At 34.2% G+C, this 20360-nt stretch overlaps 2 protein-coding genes across 4 annotated transcripts; one reads left to right on the top strand and one right to left on the bottom strand.

Annotated features, from left to right (window-relative positions):
• Window positions 1–749: 749 nt before the first annotated feature.
• Window positions 750–11636, top strand: LOC131946886 (SH2 domain-containing protein 4B). 3 transcript variants are annotated; one of them, XM_059307878.1, is made up of 13 exons: window positions 750–896; window positions 3476–3652; window positions 3791–3866; window positions 3957–4113; window positions 4606–4695; window positions 5024–5147; window positions 5495–5564; window positions 6072–6097; window positions 7239–7401; window positions 7836–7986; window positions 8144–8307; window positions 8491–8711; window positions 9697–11636. In XM_059307878.1, the coding sequence occupies exons 2-13, from the start codon at window positions 3554–3556 to the stop codon at window positions 9814–9816; spliced, it is 1461 nt and encodes a 486-aa protein (XP_059163861.1). In that variant the 5' UTR covers window positions 750–896; window positions 3476–3553; the 3' UTR covers window positions 9817–11636. The 3 variants fall into 3 exon arrangements, with proteins under 3 accessions (XP_059163861.1, XP_059163862.1, XP_059163864.1); XM_059307879.1 differs by lacking the exon at window positions 6072–6097 and having other exon boundaries at window positions 5495–5560; XM_059307881.1 differs by lacking the exons at window positions 5495–5564; window positions 6072–6097.
• A 966-nt stretch (window positions 11637–12602) lies between these two features.
• LOC131946888 (actin-related protein 2/3 complex subunit 1A) lies at window positions 12603–18769 on the bottom strand. Its single transcript, XM_059307884.1, has 13 exons — window positions 18648–18769; window positions 17721–17800; window positions 17441–17592; window positions 17185–17290; window positions 16886–17003; window positions 16707–16766; window positions 16451–16557; window positions 15290–15392; window positions 15008–15083; window positions 14807–14907; window positions 13482–13571; window positions 13308–13398; window positions 12603–12799 (listed from the first exon to the last, which is right to left on the bottom strand). The coding sequence occupies exons 2-13, from the start codon at window positions 17785–17787 to the stop codon at window positions 12761–12763; spliced, it is 1110 nt and encodes a 369-aa protein (XP_059163867.1). The 5' UTR covers window positions 17788–17800; window positions 18648–18769; the 3' UTR covers window positions 12603–12760.
• Window positions 18770–20360: the final 1591 nt, after the last annotated feature.

Raw genomic sequence — 20360 nt, 5'->3', positions numbered from 1 at the left:
CTTGAGCTGAATGGAGATGGAGACCGAGAATACAAGAAAACTACGCTCGTTGAATTCACAGTGAAGCATAACAATACTTAAGTGGTGTCTAAACGGCAACAGCAGAAGCCACACTGGCTTACAGCTAATATTTTTCGTTTTCTTTTTTTGTGTGAAAATTAAATTTTAATGTATACAGCTTAATAGTAACTTTTCTTTACGAGGCAGGTTAGGTAGCATTAACAAACAGCACGGACGGACGAATACTCCCCCAGGGCCTGACTAGCTACGGCAATCCCTGCCCTGCACAGTACATTCACCACATTGCTAGTAGATCTAGATCTAGATCTAGTAGCCAAACTGAAGTCGGCAGATTCTTGACCATCTAAAATAACTCGCCTAGCCTGTATGCTATATGTACTCCAATCAATTTTATTTCGTATTTCTATTTAGGTCCTTTTATTAGTATAATGTAATAATCTAACATAAAACGTAGTTTTGAGAAAATCTAGGAGTGAGGTAAGATTAAATGCGTATGCTCACAAGTAGAGAGTACATTTTACACATACACAAAAAAACAATATAGATCTATATATATTTTTTTTACATGCACTAAAACAGGTATCATTAACCCACAAATTATGTTGATGAGCAACGGAGCATGATTGATTATGCGCCCCTTCCTGGATAAAAAAAAAAAAAGGAAGCGTAGGCGAGGCATAGCCTAAGGGAGATCACTCTTGAAATCACTTTTCTAAACAATGGGCAAGGTTATTTATCTTGTCGTCTATTAGAATCACTTCCTGTATGTATTATTTGTAGTTTTGTAGGGTCGCGTATGAAAATGTATCATAACGTTCAACTAAGATCGTAGTCTGAGTCACTAGACAGATCAAAATTACAGAATACTGGGCTAGGTAAAATATAAGATTTATAACGTCTCATTTTTTATATTCCTTACAGTTTGATTCATGTATCATTTATAGATTCTGTTCTTATGAGTGGTGGGTGAGGAGACAGTCCCGTGAGTCCCACCGACTAAATTAATAACGAATACAAACAAAACAAGACTGCGTTAGCCTAGATCTAGATTTCTAGATTTAGATTTCGAATTTTTTTTATCCATAGTTTTTATAGCATATATGCCTATATATATAGTTGTACTGTATACATACTAGATGTCTATGTCTACCCAGATTTATCATATCTGTTTTATTATTTTATAGTACTGCAGTAGGCCATAGTTTTAATAGTTTAATTCTTAAGAAGACCAGTCAAGAGATTTAGTCTAGTCTAGACAAGAATCTAGATTCTTTCTAGATATTTTTATTTAATTTTAATTTAGTTAGGCCCTTAGATATTATTAGATAAGACTAGAGGCCTAGTCAATTAATACTAACTTACTTAACTAATAACTGAGTGTGACTGATAGAGTGTTAGACAATAGTAAAATAAAAATTCCTCTTTAGACTTAGCGATCCATAAAGCAGATGTTCATATTTTTCTTGACTTCTGCATCTGAAGGATGTTGTAGTCAGCACTATGCCCAGATGAATTGACTTTCCCCTACATAATACCCATTAGAGCTGGATTTTTCCCAATGTAAGTCAGGTACCCATGGGTGGATTCAGACATCCTTCATTCTTATGTCCAAACCGAGATCTGAGTTAGAGACCTTTGGGTTAGTAGTCAAGCGCCATACCATTCAACCACATCATCCCACATAAAATAATGTTGTGCACTATTGACTATACTATAGAGTATAGAATATTTAAGTAAGTAAAGTAATTAAAGTTCCCTTTTCAAACCTGACGGTCTATGGGGCAAGTGAAGTAGACTTGACTTATTTCTGTGACCTCGGTATATGAAGAGATAGTGTGGTAAGCAGGGGCGGAACTACAGTGCCGCCAGACCCCGCAATGCGGGGGGGGGGGGGGGCACACCATTTAGGGGCCCATAATAAACTTTTTTTAGTTACAAAAAAATAATTTTCTTGCTTTTTTGACTTGACGGTAAAAGCTTTTGTAAATAACAAACAGATCTACTACAGTAGTGATGTTATACAGTAGCTAACACATGCTGTTGTGTAGCAAAAAAATATATGCCTGAGCTATAGTGTGAAAGATAGGCAAACGATCAAACTACTTCCATGACTTATTTCCCTTTTTTAGATAGTCAAATATGTGTGTTTTTAAGAAACTTTAAATAGATTTGCACTAAACGAATTAAAAAGCAATTACTTCTCTTAATTATTATTTTTAAAAAAAACATAATAAAGAATGACATTGAATAAAAAGAAAATGTATTAAAAACTAATAGTATAAATACAAAAAAACTTTAAAATAAACATAAGGTGAGAAAACATTACACATACAAAGCTTTCATGCTTTATATTCTTTTGAATGCAAATTAGTAAAAAATTTGTCAGACATTAAAATAGAGAATTTCAGAACAGATTAATAGCACTCACACAAATGATATGTGTTGATGTATCATGTTTTAATTGAAAATATAAACAAAGAATTTTTTTATATTTTCAAATTTTGAACAAGCTCGTATTGAGTATTCTATGTTCGTATTTTCCAATATTGTTAATTGTATTTTTTGCGGGGTGGCCCAATTTTTCTAGTTCCGCCACTGGTGGTAAGCACTATGCCCAGCCGCCTTTACTTTCCCTAACGCGAGTTAGGTACCCATCAGAGTTGGGTGAACTCAGGGACGGTCTACTGACTTGAACCCGGATTCGAACTCGAGACTTGCGTGTTAGCAGTCCAGCTCTCTACAGTAAGACCACTCCGTCCCATATTATATTTAAGGCATAGTTATAAATAAATTAGTATTGATAACTTTTCTATCTATGCTGCTGTCTGTCAAGATGTAGACTACAAAAAAATGTCACTAGGGCTAAATAAAGGAAGGAATTTCCCTTACAACTTACACTGAAGTACTTTCAAAAGAGATTTTAACTCAAGTTCACTGATGAAAATATTAAAACATACCCCTGATACATGACTTAAGTAATAGGCCTATAAGATGTCCACCAAGCTATACTTTTTATATCAGTAGTTTTAATATTAATATCTTTGAAGTAAGTGTAGAAGCTTAACTGACAAGCATTCACTTGAAAATAACATGTTGACACATAATACTTAATTGTTTTGGAGGAAATCCCAACCAACTTTACAATTAAGAACCAAGAAGAAAAATACTTAATGTTATCCCTAACTGCTAAATTGGTATACAATTTGAATGTAAAACAACACATTTTTCTATGTTTATAATCATTAAAACTAAAATTGTGTGTCACTATTACCTATTTATAAGTTGCTCTATCCATCTAAACTCATTATTTCTACTGTCTCAACAGCTATTGTTCTTCATCTCAAGTTGGAGCTGTAAAAAAAAACAACTTAATTTTATCATTTTACTTCCTATATCTGTTTCACCTCTTTCATATAAAATATTCCCAAGCTTATACACAAATTTATATCACCAGGTAAAACAAAATAGCAGCTAGATGAACTGGTCAGCATTGAGAATCTGATTTTCAACAATTAGAACTACCAAAAAAAAAATGCTGCAACAAATCCTTGAGCAGATGTACATTGACCCAGAGCTCATAGAAGAGCTGTCTGAGGATCAGAAACAGATACTTTTTTACAAAATGCGCCAGGTAAGTGTGTCAAACCTGCTATAATACTGTTTAAATTAGTCTTTATTTATCTAAATATACTTAACTAAATGAGATCAATTGAACTGTTTGACCTGATCAGTGCAATGTTTGGATTCTTTTTTTTTTTTTTTTAAACAGGAACAAGTTAAAAGATGGAAACAGTTTGAAGAAAAAATGGAAGAAGAAGATAAGAAGAAGAAATCAAAGCCACAAGGTTTTTATAACAATCTTTTAGCTAGTTATTTTTAAAGCATTTATTCCACATGAATAAAGTTTTTACTGATGAATATTTATTTGTATTCAGGCAAAAAGAAAGTAGATTTTTTAAAAGGACGAGATGGAGGTGATTGGGTGTGGGTCATGGGAGAGCATCCAAACGATAAAAGTATTGAGGAAATTTTAGAGGAAGAAGCCAAAAAAACAGCACAGAAACTAGCTGAGGCTGAAGCTCAGTTATTAAGGTGTGTATGCCTCTCTCTCTGAACTATCTACACACATTTGTTAACTCATCATTTTGGTGCAGTTGGTCACCTTGTGAGAGATGGCGTGGCCTAATGCCAGACTGCTAACCCAAAAGTATCGAGTTCAAATCCTGGTTCAAGTCAGTAGAATATCATTGAGTCTACCCAGCTCTGATAGGTACCTAACCTTAGGGAAAGTAAAGGCTGCTGGTCATAGTGCTGACCACACTATCCATTCATATGCTGAGGTCACATAAATAGGTGAACTCTACTTCACTTACCCCTTGGAACATTTGGTTAGAAAAGCGAACTTGGTCACCTAGTAGAGTTGTTAAAATTAATATTTGGAGTTTAAAAGCTGTATGTAAATGTGCTCAATAAAACAACTTAAAATAAAGATTAGTAGAATTCAAATACTTAATTAGTGAAATGCTGCACAATAACTATTAAAAATGTCGGTAAATTTAATGAGCAAAAGACTTTGTTTTTCAGAGAAAAAGAAGAAGCTGAATTACATCGTAAATTAGAAGAGGAAAGATTGCGCGTCATTAAAGAGAATGAAGAGCGAGAAAAAGAATTAAAGTACGTAATTTAAAAATCTTTCTTTGATCATTTTTCTTTACTTACATTTTTACACATAAATGGCTAATTTCTAAAGTACTTTTCTTCCTGACTTCAAACCTTAGCCATCATTGCTATTGACCTCATTTTTATCATACTACTTCACCTGTATTTTGGCTTTACTGGTATCTTAGGTTCACCTCCTGTTTAACCATTAGTTAACATCACTGATGTCTTGATTATTTTTGTGGCTACTGCCCAACAGGCTGTTAGGATTTTGAATCAGCATGTAGTAAAATGCCAATGAACAAGTGCTGGTGCTTACTTTCACCACTTTTCTCTATTTTAGGCGCCAGCAAGAAGAGGCAGCTTTGTATCAGTCACAAAAAGAGGCCAAACTAGCAATGGAGAAAATGGAATTAGAAAAAAAAAGATTGGAAGAAGACGAGAAAAAAAGACTTTTAGAATTAGCGGTAAGTTGTTTACAAATAATGTAAATAATTTTTTTAGGTAATATCGCACAATTATTATTGCCCAAAATACATGACATATTAAAACTTTGATGTTACTTCTAAAATACAGTTCCTACTTTAAATTCTTTTATTTTGTCAAAGAACAGACCACCTGCAGTTAATAACACATTAAACCTAAAAAAATATTTCTAGCTAAAGATAACAGTATTCTATAATCTGAGATTTTAATATCCCTTAAAAAATTATACAGAAGTAATTTAGGGGCAGATTTTTGTATGAAAATTGAAAGAAGATAACTTGGTTGATGTGACCTAATTTTGTCTGGACTATCCTATTCTCTTATTCAGCCTTTAGTAGAACACAGTGACACAGGGAAGCATTCATCGCCAATTTTAAATTCTCCGTTCCTGTCGGTTGGTACGCATGAGATTTCTTTCTGCTCTTTCTGTTGTTTAGTTTTAACACATTGCGTTTTGACAAGCACCCTAGTTAAATTGTTTTGGCTGATTTAAAAAAAAAAACAACTTAAAACACTTTTCTGTGCAAAAATTCCTCTATAAGTTAACAAGCTTTGAGTGTTTGATGGCCTGTTTAAATAATTTTAAAAAAAGGCACATGTTGATTAGTATTTGAATCTGAGTAAGTAGGATGTGCCTGTAATTGTTGAAATAAACTCACATTTTTAAAAGTTATAATGAAACTTTCAAAATACAACTTCAGCATTTGTTCAGCAAAATATAATAACAAACCCTTACTTATCGTTTGGTTCTGAGTTATGTTTTATTAGTTACACCAACTGAACTTGTTTCCACATCTAGTTTTTTGTGTTTATCTAGGGTAATTTTTTCAATATTTTAAAGAAGTTTTGTCTAATCTATTGATTTCTTTCTTTTTACTCCATGGTTGTGTTTCCTATTTGTACAGTTAAACTGAAGAAGATATTTGGCAATGTATATTATTCATAAGATGAAATTTTCCGTATTAGTTTTGCTCAGCATGTTTTTTGTTTTTTTTTTGCATGGGAAAAATTTGTGCCTGATTGGGAATAGACAAATATTTTTGTGGATTTTATCATACTTTTCTAGTTAAATTATGTTCATATGGCTATACTTTTGATTTTCAAACAATGCATATGTTATTCTGCCTATTGGGTCCTAAATGGGTTAATTTTATTTACACAAGATATCTTGAAAGCAATAAAGGTAGAGTATTATTGTTTCCAAGTGCAAACATTTTTTTTTAATTTAAATTATAAGCCAACATAACATTTATTTGTTAAATTCTAGGCCATTACAAAGTTGCGATAGATTTTTAATAAACCTTTAAGTTCTTTTTAAACAAATTATTTTCATAGCAGTTCTCAAATTCTTTTTTGAGTGCTTATTTTTTAGAGTAATTCTTAGACAACAGAAACATTATTACATTATTTTATACATAAAAAATTGTTATTACAAAAAGCCTGAAGAATGAGTTTATTAATAAGTTGCTTCTGACACTACACCTTCATCAGAACATAGAAGAAAATATTTTTTAAACCAAATAACACAGCTTGTGAAAACTTCTTGAATGGTTTGTGAATAGCTCTAGAATTTTGTAGTGATCCTCTTAGTGATTCACACATTATATTTTTAACAATGACTTTTTTTCACTATCTTTTGCTTAAGTAATTCTCACACTGTATCTTTTAGTTGATTCTCGCAAATAGTTTTCTGGGGATTTTGAAATTATTTAAACATAGTGTTGTAACATTTTGTTTTATAAAATTACTGCTTTCTTATGTTCATATTGCTCTAGTAAGAGTTTTTAATACTGTCTATAACACAATTATGATTCTCTTTGTAAGTTTATTGTCATACTTAAGACATTTCTATATTTCAAATGACATTTAGTTATCGAAAGTAAAGCCTAAAATACTAAAATTATTGAGACTTTAATTATGATTCAAATATTCTAAGAAATTCCATCTTATTTCAAATGTTAATAACAGTCTGAACATAAAAATAAAACTTGAGGCAGCTGTCACTAAGTGCACCTATTTAGAGAAAAGCTTTTTTCATGAACACTATTACTGATCATATAAATGTATTTTAGGAACAAGAGAAGAAAGCTCGAAGAAAATCACGTGAGATGACTGAACTGATTAAGGAGAAACGTAGCAGTGAAATTTACCTGTCCTTAAAAGAGCATCGTGAAAAAATGAAAAAAGTTGCTGAGGAGTCAGCAAAAGAGGTTGAGAGCACCTGGCAAGAACAGGGTGAGTCAATGTTGTTAACTTTACAGTTTCAGAAGAGGTAAATCACAGGATCAGTTAAATGACATGATCAGTGGTGGAGGTAAATCACAGGATCAGTGATGGAGGTAAATCACACGACCAGTGATGATGGTAAATCACAGGATCAGTTAAATTACAAGATCAGTGAAGGAGGTAATTCACAGGAAAAGTGTGGAAAAAAATACATATGACATTTGTTGGTTTTTTTTAGTGTGGTTTCAGCAGTTTAGTGCACTTCCTGAATTTTTAGCATAAATAATTGTTTCCTGTGTTCTCTAAAAAGACTATCCCATTTATGTTGTGAAGAGTACAGTCAATAGCAGACAGATTCAGGTTATATAATTGAATTAAAAGAACTAATCTTTTTCAAATGTTTGCCAGAAGTGAATTTTCTTTGAACAATTTTCATATTACAGAGAAAAAATCAAAAGAAGCAGATATACAAAAACGAGAGGTGGCTGCAAATGCCAGAACAGAATACAGGGAGTCTGTTAGGCGGTCTATGAACTTAATGCAGGCTGCACAAGCATTTGCACAAGGAGGAAACAAGCCTCCACTTCCTCCCAAGTATGCTTTATTTATTTAGATTTTTTCTAATTTTAAGAGATCTGGTTGTGCCAACACAACTTTGTCATTTTTAAAACAGCACATTACTTTTCCTTGATTTTTATTTCAGTTTTATAATTGAACACAAAAGAATGAAATAACTTGTACCGTGTTTCAGAAAACATTTGCTGGGGCCTAATGTTCCAATCTCATCTAGCAAAAAACCAAAACCATTGCGACCCAAAAATCGTGAAATGGTTGTTAGTTGGTTTAAGAAAGAAGAAGCGCCAAAGGGTACAGGATTGGATCCAACGACAGGGAAAGTAGCAAACTGGTTTCATGGTATACATAGAAGCAATTTGTTGCATTTATTTTCAACTTTCTTTTATTGCATTTACAAAAATGTCGTGGCTGTGTTATGTATTTGCATGCTAAGAACTTATTTATAGATTTACATCACCAATAGATTTTTTTTTTCCAAGTTGAATTTTTATTAAATCTTATAATGTTAACACTTCTTTCAAGGAATTATTAATAGGACTGAGGCTGAGAAATTTCTGGAAGGGAAACCAAATGGCTCGTATTTAGTCCGAGTTAGTGAAAGAGTGTGGGGTTACACGTTATCATTGAAGGAGACAAACAGGTTGAAACATTTCCTCATTGATGCCTCAGACTTGGGCTACCAGTTTATAGGAGCAGATCAGACAGTGCATGACTCTCTAGCCAGCCTCATTCAGTTTCATAAGGTAAGCTCAGAATGTGGAATGGTGTGGTCAGATGGTAGAGAAAATAATAGTTTGCCTCCCAGCTTGAGTATGATGGATGTCCATAGACCCGCCCAGCTTGTATGGGTACCTGAGTGTTTTGGAAATTGAAGGTAGCAAATATTTTACTGCCCATGCAATAAGTTCAGAAATTAATTTACTCTACTTCATTAGATCTTGCATATGACCCATTGATGAGTGGATGAGCCATTTAATGATTTCAAGATCCCACTAGACTGTATGCAAGTAATGTCAGATGCAGACTCTCCTGCATACCATGCTTTATTTTTTAAAGTAACTTAATATAAGGCCATTGCTATTCAAAATCTATATATATAATTCTCTTCTGGGAGCCGTTAGAAAACAAGCTGCAAGCGCACGCCTTGCAGTCCCCTCTCTTCCTCTCTATCGCTACCACCCCCCCCCCCACCCCCCTCAAATGGTCAGGTGAGTTGTAGTTCACGCTAAATATTTACAAAACAATCGTAGAGCCGGGTTTGGTGACGGCTATTAGGGGCAGATAATTTAATTTGAAACTATTTTAAACTTAGAGGAGGTAACTAAGAGGAAGCTGCTTTCACGGGGGGGGGAATGGTTTTAGTATTTTAAAGCAAACATTTTCAGTGGCAGCATGGGTACTTTCAAATTAACAAATTATGACTTACTGAAAAGTAGAAAAAAAACAAGAACTAAATAGCGGCGCATGATACGCCGCGGGTCGGCTCGTACATTATATTGGATCAGTGCCCGACTAGGTAGACTAAATAAGTCCAGGTAATCATTTTATCCTATTTGCCTAGAATAAGTCAAAATCACAGATGACCTGCTCTAGCTCATTTGGTTTAGGCCTAAATGATAGGTTTACCCTAGCAAATAACTAGCCTCTAACCTGCGCTGCAGTGGTATAAGTATAAGTAAGTAATTAATATCCCTTGATATTTGATTAGCCACTGTCTGTAATCTCCAGGATAATCCTATAACAATATCAGGCAAGGAGAGGTTGATACACCCGTGTGGACAGACCTCAGATCCACCAGACTACTGGGAACTCTTCCACAACACAACAACCGAAGCCACAGCATTATAAACAAATACTCCTTATTATATCTTATGCAATATTGGTGGACTAGTATTAAAATGGTAGGGTTGACTGATGATGGGGTTGACATGTTTGGGCTGGTAAACAGCAGGGTTGACACGAACTAGAAGACTAGAATTTATGTCCATCCAATTTATTCCTATATCTTTATGTCCAAGATTCAAAAATATTCCTGTATATTTTATGTACGCTGGTATATTTGGTTTTTTTATTTTATTTTACAATAAATTATGTTGCTGCTAATATATAATTTAGCTAAAATTACTTAGGTTCTGATGTTTTTTTACCAAATGCTTTTGATAACTGCTTAAAAAAATTGTGTTTAGGTAAAATTTACCAAGATATTTATTTTTTACCTTTATTCTGGTCCTTCTAAGTCATAAAAGTGTTGGTTATTTTTTTTAAAACCGCACAATGTATGAGACATGCCTGAATAGTTATACTGAGTGCTGTTGTTAGACATGTGCTCTCTTGACCAAGTTAGTAAGACAGACCTGTGCTATCTTGACCAAGTTGGTAGGACAGACCTGTGCTATCTTGACCAAGTTGGTAGGACAGACCTGTGCTATCTTGACCAAGTTGGTAGGACAGACCTGTGCTCTCTTGACTAAGTTGGTAGGACAGAATTGTTAGACATATGCTCTCTGGATCAATATGGTAGTACATCCCCATGCTACATTGTCTGATCAAGATGCAATTTAAATGTTAGTATAGACATAGTAAGAATAGACTTGATGTGGTAGATTGTGATGTTAGGACAGACCTAATTAGTAAATTACTGTGAACTATGATATCTTAGATTCCCCTACTGGATTTAGTGTAGCTTGTAATTGCATTTAGTTTCTATTTAGTGCAATAGTTTGTTTGAGTTTAGTAGCAACTCAATACATAACTTTGGCAAACTATCAAACTTTGAGAATTCAGTCAAAATTAGAATATACAATTTGTAAATATTTTTATATGCACACAGTATCAATGGCAACTTCTGGGAACTGAAATTAATTTTCTGTGCCTTATTTTTACTCTTTTTGTGTTCATTAATAAACAAGTGAGAGTCTATCACTTCATTTGTCCATTTAGTATTATGTGAAGGTCAGTTCATCTGTGAATTTAACTATGGGGGTCACTATTTATGCAAGTTAATGTATTTCAAGTCTTTTTACTATGTGGGATTTATTTACAAATGAACTTGTTTATATATTTCTTGTAGATTAAAAATGTAGTGCTTAGGTCACAAATGAAATGCTAATTAAAAGCAATCAAAGACTGTTGAGATTATTTAATGCATAATTGATTTAGACAGCAATAATATGCTGATGTAGTCTTTCTAGTGTTGAATATATACACCTACGTTATGTACTGCTTTCTTGAGAATAATTTTACTTTTGCTTGTCTAGAAAAGGCCAAAGAGAATAAGCATTCATTGTAAAAATGTGATATGTTGATGTGAATCTTTCAGGACCAGGATGATTGAGGAAACTCTTCTCTCAGGGTCTGTCAATTTGGTAACTAATTAATTATTTCAATAATTAATTTAAGAATCCATGACTAATTTTAACTCTTACAGGACCATGACTGAAGTTTTTATTTGGCCAAAACCAAATTTGAGATATATATATTTGGGTCCACAACCATCTAAATAAGATTTTTGATTTGTTATGCACCATTTGTCAAAATGTATATGGATTTGGTAGACTGCATGGAGTGCGGCTGTTCTGTAATTGTTCATTTTCTACTGTTAATTTGAATTCTATTCTTATGTACACAGTTCAGTGATAAAATAAATCTGCTTGTTTGTTACATAATCATTGGAATTTTCTTTATATCTTTTTTTCTGTCTTTTGTTGCATAAAGTGTTAATAGTCTCTCATGAACACAATTAAGTTCACAAACAATGAAACTGATTAATCACAATCTGATAAAAGGATGTGATTAAACAGCTACCAGGAACTGTAACTCCTTCCCTTTTAGCATGATCTTGTTATCAGTACCATCTGCCATGCTCCAACTAGTTCACATAAAATGTTTTATGAATTAAACCAGTGAGCCTTATCAATTAAAAGGAAAATATTCCTTTCACATTTCTCTTAGACAATGTTTTTGAAGAAAAAAAAAGAAAAAGCTTCCTTTTTTACTTTCTCGTATATACGAAGTATAGAGAAAGTATTGTAATCGTGCAAAAAAAAAAAATCGAGATTTTTACAGATCTCGACGTTTTACACCTCACTGATACGGAAAAACATAATTTTGCAATCTTGTCCGTATGTCTGTCTGTGTGTCCGTGTGTAAACACGATAACTTGAGTACCGTTACAGCTAGGTTGATGAAATTTCATATATAAGTATTTTATCAAAATCGTAGATCCGTATCAACTTTTGAGCGATTTCCGATAACCGGAAGTGGTACTTTTCCTACTTTGAATTTTTCAAAAGCCTATAACTTGAGTACTATTTCAGATAGATAAATGAAATTTCACATGTAAGTAAAAGATCTAATTCTCTACCTTCTGTTAAATTTTGAGTAATTTCCGTTGACTGGAAGTAGTAATTTACGCTACTTCCGATTTCTCAAAAAACTAATGTAAATTTTAAAAGTACTAATAATATTGCGCACTATTATGCGCTTTTTTATTTGGCGTTCACTTGGTGTGCAATTAATTTGTCTACGAGATTTTATTCTATTTTTAAAACTTTAAGTATTTAAAATGGTTCCCATCCCCTGTTATTTTATATAAGAATATTCGAGAAAGTTTAGGGGAGATCACTCCCGGTTTATTATAATTTTTATTTGCAAAAAAAAAAAAAATGCAACAAATATAAATGGTTAAGGAAGTAAAACAATACAAGTGGATACAAGAAAAAAACAGGTAAAAACTCCAAGTGTTGGAGATCTCTATTGGTCTGGAATGCCCTACCCGTTTCAACAAGAACATTTAGGAGATCTTTAGGCCTTGAATACTTTTCTCAAGGGACTGAAATATTAGGTTTAATTAAAAGATACATTATAATATGACAAGTAAAAAAGGCTTAGACAACTTAAATAAAGTCAATTACAAAATAAAACCCTAAGATATAAAAATTAACCTAACTTTTGAAAGTTTGAAATAAAATACTGTTACAGAGGTTATTTTAAAACTGCATTTTAAACATTTTGAACCACTTTTACCAAAATGTAGATTTCAGTTTAAAAGGCTAGAACTTTTGTTTCAATTTTTTTCAACCACTCAAGGAAAGATAAAATCAAAATGCAAATATGTCAATTTTTTAAAAAGAAAATCTGAATGTTTCAAAATGATACAGCTGTGAGTAGATTCTAAAAAGTAAAATAAAGAGGTTTTTTAATTCTATTTTAGGCCTGCAAATTTTACAAATAGGAGATAGGGTCTGATATGCCCATAGAAAAATATTCGACCAAGAAACTTATAAATAAAAACAATACAACGCCTTCATATTTTAACGAAGACACATCACAAAGTTTACCTTCAAATCCCAAATGATAAGATTTCCATCCACCCCGGAAGTGGCTATCTTGCTGGCATTAGCTTTAGTTCCAGTGTGAATGGAGATTTGACTGAAACAACAATCATCTATCAAAATAACATCTGATATTGAGTACTGAGCTTCATTATAGGAATACACCAGATTAATGCTTACGTTATTGTGTTCTGATGCTGAGTTCTTAAGTCAGTAGAAGTGTCGGTGGCTGTGGCCTTCTTATCTATGTCTTGGAAGCGTTTCATGGCGCTGAAAGAAATTTAAGCCCCGAAATTAGTGAGCTTCCCACTTAAGAAACTCTCAGTATGTGTATAAATTGCAAGACCTCTTCAATGAAATTCATTTTCTATGCTATAAAGATTTCAAAAAAGTTATATTATGAATATACTTTTTATTTTAAAAATATGCAATTTACCGTATAGATAATGTAAAGTATTATATTATACACTCAAGAAATGTGGGCCCCACAGTAACAATTTATATCCCTCTATAATACAGTAACATACTAACAATGGAGAAACACAAAAATAAAAAGACAGAAAAACGCAAGCAACTTGTTGGAATAAGTACATTCATGCAACAAGTACTAGGGTAATTAATTAATGTTAAAGTGTTTAATTATGGTTAGTTCACTCATCAATCAAAATTAGACAAACACGAAGCATCTAGATTCGAGGGTTATTTTGTTGATTAGATTAGACATCACAGCATTATTAAGTCATAACCTTATTAAAACAGACATCACCATCAAACCAAAACCAAACTGCAGTGAGACAGACAACTATCATTATGTGACAGCATAACAGTTGCTATTCTAGATTATGACATATACATTTTAGCCCGTACTAATTAAGACATTAAAATCTTTCAAATTTGCTTAATGCATAAACAACATTAACAGGGATTTCATTCAAAGTATTGACGGTTGCAGTCAAACATGTTCTAATCTGGTGGTTTTTTTTAGTAACTGAATTTTGACAGGCAAGGCCATGATGCAGCACAAGCTGGCCAACCTGATGGTAAACTCCTGGTCTTCCTCTTCAGGGTCCAGCACCTCGGGAGACTGTGGTGGGGACCTATAGCAACCATTCAACAAGCTATTCAAAACTTTTCACATTTTAAACAAGTATGATCCTGCTTCACAATGCCATTAGTGTTTGGGGGTAAGTTATGAAATCACTTGAGATTTTGTTTATTACCTGAGTCAGTTCTTGACCTATACAATGTTATTGTTTACTAATTTATCCAGATGGTGTGTGGATGTTAAATATGCCGATGGCTGTAAATAAAATGCAACTACAGCTACCAACAAACTAGGTCAGACATTAAGTATGACAGTCAAGTAGTCAAGTGATATCTTAGATCAAATAGTACCAGCTACCCTAGTCAGCTGAGAATGTTCAGAATTCTGCTTTTGTTTATAACATGAGTCACCTATCACTAATTACCTCAGTATGATATTACATTGGCATTTATGTGCTTACCTCAACTGACCAGATTCCTTTTTCTGAGACTGGTCAAGCTGTCCGACAAGGGTAATTTTGCCACTAGTGAAAGAAAATAGCATCGGGTTGCAGTCATAGCCCTGAAATAAACATCAAAAGAGAATTAATCAATTTAAAACATTGATAAAAGACTTTTCTAAAATTTGCCAGTTCAAATGATGAGTAAAGTTTACAACTTACAGCAGCAACCAGACTATTTTCTGTAATCCAAGTGATTCCCATAAAAGGGAGGAAGCTCTCTTTGATGATGGTTAGCCTTCAAAGAAAAGAAATAAAGAAACCGTGGATAAATAATTTTCATTGCTTGATCAATTTTATCAGCTGTGAAAATTATAGTACACCTCTTCCTGTTTACTACACAAATTACTTTATTTTAAAAGAAATTTTAATATTCACCATTTGATAGTAAAACAGATAATGTATTACACCACTGTATTGACCATTTATAAAGGGGAAACTTACTCATTGCCTTTTGTGGCGTCAACCACAGACACAGTTGAATCATGGCCTACCCAAGCAACTTTGTCACCACTAGGGGAGAAGGACACACAATGCACCCAGCCACCTGAAACATATTACAGCCACACTGAACCATTAAGCAAAAACCAGGAACAGATATGGCACTTTGCTTTAGATTATTAAGTACATGACACTGCAAAAATGAAACATGGCAGGATTATGAATGAATGGTATGAGCCCTTTTTATTATAGAACATATTAAATGAAAATCTATATATATAATTCTCTTCTGGGATCAGTTAGAAAACAAGCTGCAAGTGCGCCTTTGCAGTCCCCTCTCTTCCTCTCTATCACTATCACTACCACCCCCACCCCACCCCCACATGATCTGGTGAGCGGTGTTCACTCTGTTTACATTTTACAATCATAGAGACGGGTTTGGTGACGGCTATTAGGGGCAGATAATTTAGTTTGAAACGATTTTAAACTTAGAGGAGGTAACTAAGAAGAGGCTGCTTTCACGTGGGGGGGGGGGGGGGGGGTTAGTGTTTTTAAGCAAATATTTTCAATGCCAGCATTGGTACTGTCGAATTCACAAATTATAAATTACTGAAAAGTAGAAAAAAAACAACTAAATAGCTGCGTATGATACGCAGCAGGTCGGCTCGTCTATTATATTTGGGCAACGTGATCATAAATGATGTTTTTGTCGGCCATTTGACATATCTAATGGAAGTAGATAATAACAAAAGCAAATATTTTCAATGCCAGCATTGGTACTGTCGAATTCACAAATTATAAATTACTGAAAAGTAGAAAAAAAACAACTAAATAGCTGCGTATGATACGCAGCAGGTCGGCTCGTCTATTATATTTGGGCAACGTGATCATAAATGATGTTTTTGTCGGCCATTTGACATATCTAATGGAAGTAGATAATAACAAAAGCAAATATTTTCAATGCCAGCATTGGTACTGTCGAATTCACAAATTATAAATTACTGAAAAGTAGAAAAAAAACAACTAAATAGCTGCGTATGATACGCAGCAGGTCGGCTCGTCTATTATATTTGGGCAACGTGATCATAAATGATGTTTTTGTCGGCCATTTGACATATCTAATGGAAGTAGATAATAACAAAAGTACAAACGTTAAGCACAAACCTAATCCAGTGCTGAACTCAGCCATTAGAGCACCAAATGGCATTTTTGTTCCCCAGGAACATGGACCAGGCTTTTCATCAACTTCCTTTTGATAGGCAGAAAAAACTCTGAAAATATTAATGTCCATATTTAGAAGTACCCCTAGCAGTTTGTCCATATAAAAAATTGTTTAGCAGCACAGACTGGCACATACAGGTAATTTAAAAGTAACAGATGCTATTGGATTAGTTTCTTTTTCACTTTGCCATGAACTTACCTGCACTTGAAGTCTGTAGAACCTGCTGCCAGGAGCACATTGTTTGGATGCCAGTCCAAGCTGTTACAGACATTAATAATACGATAGTTTTTATGAGAAGAGTGGATACAGCATTAAACATGTTAATTGGAACAAAAAATTAATTGTATCTTGGAAAAGAGACAACAGTGATATATTACCAGGTGACAGTGGACCGAATAGGCTTTTTGATGTGTCTGCTGACCCACCAATTGTTCTCTACATCATAGTAGCAGATAGCAATCAAGCGGGATCCACTACCAACAGCAAACTTGTTTTCTGGCAGGTGAAAAAAAGTGTATGTTAAGACACTAATGTAACAGTAACATTATTTATTGCTCTCAGCAAAATGTGTAATTTTATTCAGTAATATTCATATTATTCTCGCATATTTAAAGATTTTATTCCTGTTATCTAAAAATTATTAATCATTCAAGCTGTTTCTGATAATATTAATCACCTTTAGGTGACCATCTAACAAAAGTGGCTGCCCTATTGATACGTGGAATCACAAGCACTTGTTTCCATTTTCCACCTTCAAGCATCCAAACAAAAGCATTGCGATCCTGAAAAAGTTAAACATGTAAGAGAAGTTGAACACAGAGAAAGTAAACTACGATAGACACAAACAAACAATTTTAAACTAGTAGGCCCTTATCTCCGGAAAAAAATATCATACAATAGGAGTGATGGTAACATGAGGAATACAAACTTACAGCAGAGCAAGTGACTATTCTATTGCTGATGGGGGCCCAATCAATACTGGTCACCCTTTGGCCATGCTCACTCAAAGTATCAGTCTCTTGCCACTTGCCACCAGCTTTTTTGTAAATCTTTACATTAGAATCATTCAGAGATAGAGCAATACCTGGATAAAAAACAAGTAGAGTTAGATTGTCTGATGAAAGAAAATTAATGGTGAAAATTGACAAATGATACTAAAATGATTCACACTAAGAATTATTAAAAATAAAATTATATGGCCTAAATAGTTACCATTTCTATCCTTGTCAAAAGAATGGCAAGTGACAGGAGCTACACCAAAATCATGGACTTCAGACATTTTTCAACTCAGCCTTTAAATGTACATTAATTATAATTAATTAGTGTAACAAGTTTTAAATTAAGCACACAATTCATACGATGAGAATAAAGATAATTATTAGATGGTTAGGCAGATTGATAGATATAAATACTTAAATACTAGTGTAAGGGGTCCGAAAAAACTGACTTTTGTGGACGCATATGGACTTTAATAAGGAAAAAAAGTGGATTTTTGGGGACGGACGGACCGGGGGGGGGGGGGGGGGGGGGGCAAAATACAAAAATTGTGGACGTCATAAATGGATGACCCCCAAATATCCTCATGTGGACTTGCAATAATCAAAACAAAGTTGATAATAGGCCTCTAATGAATAGGCCTAGTCTAATTTCAATGAATAGTTAGCCTATAAATTAATAATAGCTATCAATTATTTGGGATGGGGCCTATTAATTATTAATTATATTTAGGCCTCATAATTATTTAATATTAGGCCTAATAATTAATAATTATGACTAGCCCTAGGGCCCTATAAAAACTTAAAAAGGCCTTATAATTTATAAAAATTACTTAAATTTAATTTAAGGCAAATCCCTCTCATCAGATTTGCTTCCCATTCACCAGTCACAATGCCTACTACACTTCTATTTTGTACAGTACATCGGCAATCGCCAAACTGAGAAACAGTTGGGTCAGTTGACTCTTGACTTCTTTTTAGTTACTTTTGGCTTTTGGTCACTTGGTGAAATTCAGTCAACCATTATTTTATTTTTAACATATTACTTAAGTATAATTTCATTCAGCCTATCAGCTTTATCTGCTTGTCGGCCTGACATCAAACATTTTCTTTCGCAACATTGCATTCTAACATAGTGACTTACCGAAATTCGAGGACTCTGGTCAGTCTACACGAATTTCAGATGAGCTAAGCTAGGTACTGTACTGTTAGGTGGGTTGAACCGGAACAAGGAAGTATAAAATATCCATCTATGTACCGGTGTCGCTAAAACAGAGAAGTCGCAAAGATTGTTTGAAATTCCTGAAAACCCAACGCTTTAAAAAAAACAGAAGGAGCGAAAAAAAACGCATATCATTGCAGAGTTTTTTCCAGGCATCTCTTCGGGGGGGGGGGGGGGGTGCCCCCCGAAGAAAGTCTACGCCCCCCCCCCCCCCCACCCGAACGAGATGGATTTTATATAGTAAACATACACTTTTACTAGTGTCCGCCCACCCCCCGAAAAATGTTGACCCCCCACCGAAAATATCAAGTACCCCCCCCCCCAGAGAAAAAAGTCTGGAAGAAACATTGTATAATTCATTATCAAAGCATCATACATACTCAAATCAGAAATAAACGACCTTCAAAGATTCCTATATCTGCTGGCATGCAAGTGACCTGCCAAAATGGGTTGGAAAAATAAATTGAAAGGTTGAGGGGGTGCACATCGAAAGTTTGAGGGGGGGGGTGCAAATCGAAATCTCGAGGGTGGGGGGGTGCAAATCGAAAAGTTTGTCCCCGGGCGCCGGGAAGGGTCGCTACGCCTCTGTATTACACCCGCCTTCGTCGCAATTCGTCACAAAAGTACCCACCCATGAGTTAGAACGTCATTTATAGACGGCCCGTTAACATCAAAATAAAAACTATAGCGTTGTTTCATATTTAAAAGACACATTTCTGCAGATACAGAGAAAAATTCACGTCGATTTGGGTAGGGCCGGTTGGGGTTGGAATAATTAAGAACATAGAACCCAACCGTCTTTTCTTCATTAAAAAACATTACATTAGACCTTACATCGTGACATCTATAAAACTAAGCGGTAATTATAAGCACAGCGGCTCTTTGCAGCTAGCCTGCTGATCAATACTCTAATTGAGAGTGATAGCTTAGCAGCCCAACATAATATTCAATTTCCTTTTGTCGCATTATTTTGCCTGTTCAGAAAGCGCTGTACAGAAGTTAAGCTCCGTCTTGGCCAACTAAGCTTAAATGTATCAAGGTGGAATAGTTGTTTATTTTTTTGTTCTTATAACATCATTTTAACACAAGTCGGGACAAATAAACTGTATTCCCTTTTAAAGCAGAAAATTTTAAAAGTAAAGTCTCTATTACAGTAGTTTGTCTAAAAGTATGTGATGGGGTGAGGAGGGGGGGGGGGGAGAAAACACTGATTTGTGATTTGTCTGCCAATTAAAAGTAGAACTCGAATCAACCAGACAAACAACTATAAATGCTGCATGTATATTATTTAGAACACTGAAGCATTACTGTATAAAATACCCTTGATATAACACCAAGCATATGTAGGACAGCAATGTTCTTTCAATATACAGCTTGCTAGTTGTCCCATGGCCTACATGTTGCCCTATAACCTACATGTTACCCCATAGTCTACATGTTGCCCCATAACCTACATGTTGCCCCATAACCTACATGTTGCCCCATAACCTACATGTTACCCCATAACCTACATGTTGCCCTATAACCTACATGTTACCCCATAACCTACATGTTGCCCCATAACCTACATGTTGCCCCATAACCTACATGTTGCCCCATAACCTACATGTTGCCCCATAACCTACATGTTGCCCC

The sequence above is a fragment of the Physella acuta genome, unplaced genomic scaffold (assembly GCF_028476545.2).
Source record: "Physella acuta isolate Inbredline_101_S28 unplaced genomic scaffold, ASM2847654v3 ptg000574l, whole genome shotgun sequence".
Classification (NCBI taxonomy): Eukaryota; Metazoa; Mollusca; class Gastropoda; family Physidae; genus Physella; species Physella acuta.
The sequence above is the reverse complement of the archived record's forward strand: the minus strand, read 5'-3'. Positions and strand labels throughout refer to the sequence as shown.